Source organism: Oncorhynchus kisutch, linkage group LG5 (genome assembly GCF_002021735.2).
Source record: "Oncorhynchus kisutch isolate 150728-3 linkage group LG5, Okis_V2, whole genome shotgun sequence".
Classification (NCBI taxonomy): Eukaryota; Metazoa; Chordata; class Actinopteri; order Salmoniformes; family Salmonidae; genus Oncorhynchus; species Oncorhynchus kisutch.
In genome coordinates, this window is record NC_034178.2 from 49676942 (window position 1) to 49685726 (window position 8785).

Here is an 8785-nt window from a genome sequence, read left to right on the forward strand (position 1 = left end):
TGTCTGGCTCCCTGTCTGGCTCCCTGTCTGGCTCCCTGTCTGGCTCCCTGTCTGGCTCCCTGTCTGGCTCCCTGTCTGGCTCCCTGTCTGGCTCCCTGTCTGGCTCCTGACCTATTTAGAGTGTTTATATGGTGTTTAATATGACATGTTGCCTATTTGAAATGATATGCACTTCTTGTAGGCCGTCATTGTAAATAAGAATTTGTTCTTAACTGACTTGCCTAGTTAAATAAAGGTTCTATTTAATGTTTATTCGAATCCCTTTAATTCAAAACCATATGGTTTGGTTTCAATACTTCAAAACCATATGGTTTGGTTTCAATACTTCAAATCCATATGGAAGTTCCAGGTAGTCACACAAATAGATGTTGGTTAAATTGGGATTTTAGAGAATGCAGCGAATTTGGAGCAGTAATTTGTTGTCCTGTGAGCATGAAGCGTTTTTTAGCGGAGTTGTTAAAAAGGAAATGGAGTGCATGAGACATGAGCGGGACTTTCAACCCCGCTCACATGCTCTGCTCTTGGAGCGTTCAGAGGGCAACAATTGAATAAAACATTTTTACCAACGTTTACTGACACCGTTCATATTCAACTGGTTTTGTACATTCGTAAATGCATCAGTTATTCTGCACTCTGACACAATCAGAAGAGAGTGATCTAAAACCATCCCCAGAAGAAAAAATGTGTCCCGCGACTGAATCTAGTTGATGATCCCTGATATAGGCTATGTATTGGATAACAGCACAATAATTTGGGCTTGAGCTCATTAAATGTATTTAATGTATGGCTCATCAGGCTCAAGTAGCATCAGGCATTAATTTTCTATCAAAACTCCAATCAAATCCAGACAGGCCTCTTTATATGCTTTATAATGCTTTTGAATGACACTTCCTGTTTTGGCGGGAAATACCGGGCTACCCGGGAGAAAATGTATTTATTTTCGGGATGGAACATTTGTTAAATACCTGGAAAATATTCAACCCTACTCTGGACGGCTGTCTGTTTCCTACACCACGACGAAAGATGAAATAAATAATTTTCTCTGGGCTACGTGGGGCAGAACGTGGTCAACGGCAGAGTCACTGTGATGACGGTCCCCGAGCTCAACCCCACACATCAACCAAAGGGCTGGAGTCAAAGAAAAGACCCAGAACCTTCCATCAAACCCCCACTAGCAGGACAGTGAGGACAGATATAAGTATGTTTATTGACTCAAGCCAACAACTTTAAAGGAAGTATGAAATTATTGCTTTGTTGAAATAAATATTTGTCTTAACTATTGGCTCAACCATTGTAATGTTTTGTTGAAGTCATTCTATCCTATCAGTGAGATGATGGTTCTCTATTCTCCCAGCAGGGGGCCACACATGGCTGAGGATCTCTACTGAATAACGGAGCAGAAAAACAGGATGATAAATGGCAGATGTAATTATCATATCTACACACTAGGGGGAGAAGACACCAAAGAAGAGTAGGATACGTGATATTTAATAGTGTCTGAGGCTTTTTTTTTGTCAATTAAAAGAGCTGTATTTGTAAACATATAGAACTTTGTCAGCATACTAGAGCAGGGTGAGGAAATAGATGGTGAGGGAAATGGAAGAGCAGGTCGGTGTGTCCATGCTCATTTACACCAGGCTGCCGAGTAGCCCTCCCTTCCCCTTCCCATCAACTCACCAATCACAGCTACCCAGGAATAGCAATGTGGCCGTTCATGTGACAGCTGCGTGTGTATGTGTGTGTGTGTGTGAGCAAGGTAATATTAAGTGCCTGCTGGCTTCTCATTTGTGTTTGTCTGTTAATGTTCTTTCCCTTTTATCTTCTTGCAGTCTTGACATCTTCTCCATTTGGTCTCTTTTGATCAGCCTGAGGTTTGTTAAATTCAACATCTATGATTTAAACGTACACCTGTGCTTTAAACCTTGATCCCAGTTTATTCATTATCATTGCACAGGAACTTTGACCCAGGTACAATTCTGTGTTTACCATGAACTATATAGACTGGACTATGGAGTGATAACATTTTGATTGTAACTATTTATATAAAATGGATGTTGAATAATAGTTGCTTCTACTTGTTCGTCCACTTTAAACTAGAGGTCTTCACAGGTCCAACTGAACCCGAAATCCAACCAAAATTCAAACCTTTCCCTCGGGTCCATGTCGGGTCCTGTTTGATTATCATCGGGTCTCGGGTCTATGTAACCACAGCTGATAGAACCGACTGGACACGAATGGATCCAACAAGGGCTCTGCATAGCCAATAGGATATGTATTTTACGCTAACAACGTGCATTCATGGACTTATAGAAGACCTAACCAACAGATAAAGACTTGGCTGATTAACATTATTGTTTGTCACTCGGGTCGGGTTTAGACCCGGACCCGTTGGGGTATGGTTTGGGTCTAGGTCTGGTTGTTGTCGAGTCCGTTCGGGTCTGATTGTTCTCGTGTCCGTTAGTGTCCGGGTTCAACTTTTTGGAAATGTGAAGCGCTCTACTTTAAACAACCTAAATATATGAAAGATAAAATACGGCCTTTAGAGCGCACTGATTGTTCAGGGACACCACAGTATCTGTCTGTGTGTGTAAAAAGCAGAGAAAACACCCATAGCGGTGTTTCTCTTCTTGTGACTAGCAGTGCCCGTCCAGTAAGCAGACTGCAGCAGCTCTCCCCATTCTATAAGAGTTCTGTCACGCCCTGGCCATAGAGAGGCTTTTTATTCTGTTTTGGTTAGGCCAGGGTGTTACTTGGGTGGGCATTCTATGTCCTTTTTTCTACGTTTTTGTATTTTTGTTTTTGGCTGGGTATGGTTCTCAATCAGGGACAGCTGTCTGTTGTTGTCTCTGATTGAGAACCATACTTAGGTAGCTCTTGCCCACATGGGTTTTGTGGGTAGTTGTTTCCCGTTTTATGTTTTGACACCTGATAGGACTGTTTCGTTTTTTCATTGTTTCACCTTTTGTTATTTTGTGTTCAGATTAATAAAGTTAACATGGACACGTACCACACTGCATTTTGGTCCGATCCTTCATATTCCTCATCAGACGAGGATGAGAATCGTTACAAGTTTCCCCCGACAGATTTGTGGTTGTGGGAGAAATATATCCCAGGAGATTACATTTCACCTCAAGATGCACTCTACTCACTCATGAGGAACCAAGCAGACAGGCTTTCCACAGGAAAAAAAATACTTTATTAATACGCTTATATAATGTATATCACCATTTAGACAAAGTATGTACATCAACAACTTTCTGGTAGGTCCCAAGTACATCTTTCTATAAAAAACAAATATTCTGTTAAAACGTATACATTCACTTCTCGCCAACTCCTTAGACTGCAGTATTCATACAAATACATTTAATAAACATCCAATGATGTTTTTATCAGCTTTTCACAAGTAAAAGGCAACAGCATGAACAAACACCAGGTTTGACTTGAGGAGAAGCGGATTGCTGAAAAACGCAGACCAGGGCCAGCACAGGGCTACAGTATGTACAGGGTTTAATGTACAGGGTTTATTTTACACCAAAATGACTGTCCACACTACCCCTCTCTCTAGTCCGAGAATTAGGACACATATCAAAAATAGAGATGTACAAGAAGTATACACAATGACAGAAAATCCATCTCAACAGTCAGTGAATTGCCAACTCGACATGGTCACGTGATGACATCACTAACTCCATAAAGTGTGAATTGGTGTACCCTTTGCTCCTGGCTGTACAGTTGTGAGGATCATTATTTTAGTCAGAGCATTTGCTGTTGTCATAGGAAATGGGGCAAAGGGCATTGTCAGCGATGGCAATGGTTACCTAAGGTAGATAGACAGCGACCTTTGGGTGAAAGGTGACTGTTGACATTAGGTGTAACATGATTTAGGACGTGTATGTGTCTCTATGGCAGCAGCTACAACTGAGACCTGTCAGTGTCATCAGCATGTAGAAACCTCAACAACAGCATCTACGGGATTGCCTCTCTTTTACATTCAACCAAGGGTGTGTGTTCAGGGCAGGTCCAGATCAGTGGGGTCAATGATGCACTCAGCGCTCTGGTGGGGGTATGCATTTTAAGTCAAACATTCAGAGGGTTGAGGGTCAGGTAACAGGTTCAGCTGTCTTCATTCTACACCTTCACTCTTTCTTGTCTTCGCAGCAGTGTGGCTGCGGATGATATATCACCAGTCCGGGACCAGATCAGCTGCATGCTCTCTGTCTCCCTTCGGTCTTCTGACCTCTGGGGTGAGGGGTGATGGTGGGTGATCTGACAGTCATGTTCTCCCCTATGTTCCCTCTCAGCAGAGCAGTCTCTATGTTCAATAACACTGTTCAGTGGTCTCTCAGTCTTTGGTTTCCAGGTTAATGGGCTTTAACGCTTGGAGGAGGGCTGGTGAGTCCATTGGGCTCTGGGCCACGGTGGGGGGAGAGGGAGAGTGCTCCCTGGGGGATATCGTAATCAGGGAAGTTTGGGCATGCGTGTCACTAGGCATGCCCTGTGCGGAGCCCCCCAGGCCAGGGTAGATCATGGGCATGGCCCCAGAGTACCAGCACTTCTCCAGCATTGGCAGATAAGCGGCAGCAGAAGGGGGGATGAGGTAGAAGGGCATGCAGAGAGGATGAGGTTGGGCCTGGTGGGGGGAGTAGGCGCTCATGTAGCTGCCGTGACCGCTGGAGGAGGATGAAGAGGATGAGGATGACTCTCCACCTGAGAGAAACTCGTCATCGGATGACTCCACCCGGGCATGTTTGTGGCGAGGTTCAACTTCCTGCTTGACGCCCAATGACGCTGTCTTTTCGCCCAGGGCTCTCTTCAGCTGGCTCTCTTGGCCATAGTACCCTGCACGCAACGCCAGATGCTCACCCTGCTCGCCACCGTAGCCGCTGTCTGTGTCTGTATCACTGCCACTTTGCTCACCACCAACCTGGGCATACGCCCGCTGTATGACGGGCACACAGTTCTTCCTGTGGCCCTCGCTGGGCTTGGGGGGCTGGCCTACAGGCTTCTCCCTCAGGGCCTGGTGGTGGTGGTGGTGGTAGCTGGGGGTCTTTTCGGGCCAGGGGCTGTGGGGAGGGCCCTGGGGGATCTCAGTGGCCACCTTGTGCAGGTGGTTGATCATGTGGGAGGGTGTGAGGTCTCCGTCACCCTCCTGGTTGGCCAGGTACTGTAAAACCTCCTGGGCACAGACGTGGAAGCCTGAGCGGAACATCCCCTCGCTGTTCTCCTGGCTGGGAGAGGACTGCTCTGTAGACAGGAAGGAACAACAGCATCAAATACAGAACTACCACAATGCATTATTTTGGAAACTACCAAACTACTCTCATCACATTTGGGGAAATTCTCATAAGTAATAAATCTTATTATGGGTAAAATTTCCCCTTATATTCAACCACATCCATTCTAAAACGGAGTTATTCTGTCTCAGTTTCTTATTCCGGTAACATGTTATAATAATGCAATAGATGAGAAATGCACTGTGCTGCATTTGAGAATTAGTGAGGATGTTGTCTGCATCCAAATGGAAACTAGTCAAGGCAAGAGACGACAAGCTATATTTAAATTCACTGATTTGCATGCCCTTCTGCAGAATCATCTTATTGTGGGTGTGTATGTTTCTTCTCACCGATTTGCATGCCATTCTGCAGAGCGAGGATTTTCTGCTGCTGGTTTTCCAGTAGAGTGGTGAGGGCTTTCACATGCTTGAGCGTGAGTTCCAAAACCACAGCCTTCTCCAGATGGCCAAGAGTCTACGAGAATAACACACACTACTGTCAGCAGGGGCTCCCTGCACTCAGCAGCACACACACAAACTTGGAGGCACAACAATAACTAGTTATACTCAAATTAAAATTCGATCTTCAACATTTGATAATATATCACTACCTGAATCATAAAAAAATACTGATCTAAGGAAATTTGCACCATTTCAGAATGAGTTTAAGTACTTAATTTCATTGATTTAAATGATTTTATAAATCTCAACTGTTTGTCACGCCGATACCAAAACCTGAAGTACCACAAAGCAACCACTTAACGGCGCCTTAGCTAACATCTACAAGCAGTGAACAGTGAGCCAGTTATTACTGAGCTACTTCCAGATAAATAGGAACTTACTGTAAGTTTCAGGTGCTCAGGCAATAAATCTTTCAACTGAGCGATGCACTCGTTTATCCTGTCTCGCCTTTTCTTCTCAATAAGTCGATGAGGTAGTTTGTAGTTTTCCTAAAGGCAGGAGTGTGAAAGTACATTAGGTGGAGTCATATTGAGGTTACCGAACACCTACAGCAATTTGACAAGCAGCCCTGTCAACACTAACATGGACTTCAAGCCTCACATCAGATGGGAAAACGGGTCACCGCATGACTAAACAATGTTTAGTTTAAATATTGTATAATCACAATATTCGTATTGTAATAAAATTACATTCAAAAGTATTATTTCACATGAAAATATTGAATAAACACATATTTATACCAACCTTGCATTCCTCTGCTCGTTTCATTCCCCGACGGGATTTGTATACATATATAGGGAAATCCATCCTAAAGAAAGGCAGAAGACAGTCAATGAGATGTGAGTTTTGTGAAGTTGCGCACTCAATGTCAAGAGAGACAAATGTGTGACACTATGTAGAGGCACAGGACACGCATGGCCATTGCACAAGTATCTTTCTCAGCAACTTACCCTTGCATGTCAGACAGCTCAGCCTGCTGGTACTTGGGAGGGGGCTGCGCCCTTTGAATCCTTTCCATTTCCATTATCTTTAGGCCTACTCCAAACTAATCACGAAAGGGCAAGCTTGTTTCCCAATGTATTCACTCAAGGATGCATATGAAATGTAATAAATGTAAATTGTCCAGTATTCCTACTAACTCGAGATTAACAATATGTAGAGAAAATGTATTTTCCTTTATATTTCAATTGTTGTTATTATTATATTTGTCGCCGAATGGGAGTAAATTGTCCCGGAGATCTCCACGAAGTCAGTCAAGAGGTAGCCCTGAAGATGCACTAATCTTGGTTGCGCGTTGGGAAAGTGGGGGAGGACACTAGAGCTACGTGTTAAATAAACCCCTCTGACTCTCGCTCGCAGAGTGACCTACCTCTGTCACATGAGTCACGTTTTGGACGCCGCTGTCTCCGCCGTGGAGGGACTGCCCATTTTCTACTGATAAGGAGGATCTGGGGGCGACGTCGGTCCACGTCACACCGGAGGACTGAGTCCCGGGTCTCGTGTACCACCATGCTCAACTGTATGGTAACCACTATACGCGCCACCGCTAAGGAGCATATAGACAGGTTACAGTTTACACAGAGCTACACTTCTCACCAAAACTGCTCCGCAGGATCCACTACTAACAAGACATCAATAATATTGATATGGGGATAATTTTGCAAATATATCGATGAATTGATAGAATGGGGAGTTAAATGTCATATCTTATCCCAATCCTTATATTGTTCATGGGACTCATTCACCTTTTGCCTCATACACAACATAATTGAATCGTAAGTGTAAGCCTATGCCAATAAGCAAAACCATGTAATATGTAAATACAATACATTATATTATTTAACTTTAACCACTGTGAGAAGTTAATAGCCCTATGTTGTAGGGCTTTATAATAGGGGTATTGACATGTAGGCCTGCCTGGTGGATGCTGACTAAACTAAACTCAACACGATTTAGGATGGATTTGAGCAACGACCTGTGTGGGCTGACTGGAACTCCAACTTCACACAAAAAAAAACGTATTTTTTTTAAATAAAAAACTACAGATTTTAGCACCCAAAGATTACCCAGCAATTACACAGAACAATGTGAAGACAGGTGCTGTGAGGACAGATTGTCGTAGGCCCTGGAACTCCTGCTCGAAGTCTTCACCCCTCATCTCAAGGTAGGTGAAAAGTTGCTGGAAAAGGGCTACCATGGTTGGTTGTGGTTCGGGTCCTCCAACTGCTCCTTCAGTTGGCTGGTCTTTTATGTCTGTATCTGGTGATTCAATCTGCAACTCAAGCGATTCTGGTTGTGTTTGGCCCCTTGGCCAGGCTCCTAGTTTCTCATAAATTACCTCTTCTTCGCCGGATGATTCCATCGTATTCCACCCCGTTTCAATTTTAGGTACCTTTTCTGACAGTTGATGCTGCGAACACAACTCAGTACGCGTTCCTTTATATCTCTTTTTGGAATTCACTGATTTGCGGTGCGCCATCCCACTGCTGCCACCATACGTAGCGTAGAGTAGGCCAGAAGGCTAAACTGAAAAACATAACCTCTATCAAATAAAACGATGGCCGTAAAAGTACTTCTGTGCAAGGGTGTTTATTTACATAGTGATTCTGGAAGAAAAACAGTACTGCCACCAAAAGTATACATTATGGGACAGCTAAAACAGTGCTGCCCCATCAACAACTCAATCAAAACGCCACCCGCCCCCTTACCAACATCAAAGTCTACATTTTCCACTAAGCTAAACATATCATGAATTATCTTCATTGAACCTTAGCAATCGATTTTTGATAATACAATATAGCGCAATATAACACAGTTACATAATCCCATCACTCCTGACATGCTGTCTTCAATTGCACAGTCACTACAAAGCCAGCCCGATTGCCATATCTCGTGTCCTTATTCCAGAATACCCGGAAGCTACAGAGAGAGGAACAGAAACAAACAAACAGAGCGCTCATCCAAAACATTGATAAGTACAATAAACGTCACATAAATTAAACATGGAAGCTTGTCTGCGTGGTTCTTATAACATACCAAACTGTTACTGAA

At 43.7% G+C, this 8785-nt stretch overlaps 1 protein-coding gene across 1 annotated transcript; it reads right to left on the reverse strand.

Moving 5' to 3' along the window:
- Window positions 1-3173: 3173 nt before the first annotated feature.
- Window positions 3174-7142, reverse strand: LOC109891192 (class E basic helix-loop-helix protein 40-like). Its single transcript, XM_020483545.2, has 5 exons — window positions 6685-7142; window positions 6479-6542; window positions 6115-6222; window positions 5624-5747; window positions 3174-5244 (listed from the first exon to the last, which is right to left on the reverse strand). The coding sequence occupies exons 1-5, from the start codon at window positions 6756-6758 to the stop codon at window positions 4343-4345; spliced, it is 1272 nt and encodes a 423-aa protein (XP_020339134.1). The 5' UTR covers window positions 6759-7142; the 3' UTR covers window positions 3174-4342.
- Window positions 7143-8785: the final 1643 nt, after the last annotated feature.

Coding starts and splice junctions, on each gene's coding strand:
- LOC109891192 (XM_020483545.2), bottom strand. CDS start 6,758: ATGGAAATGGAAAGGATTCAAAGGGCGCAGCCCCCTCCCAAGTACCAG. Junction 5,748..6,114: donor CTGAGCACCTGAAACTTACA/GTAAGTTCCTAT, acceptor TTATTCTCGTAG/ACTCTTGGCCATCTGGAGAA. Junction 5,245..5,623: donor GCAGAATGGCATGCAAATCG/GTGAGAAGAAAC, acceptor TCCTGTCTACAG/AGCAGTCCTCTCCCAGCCAG.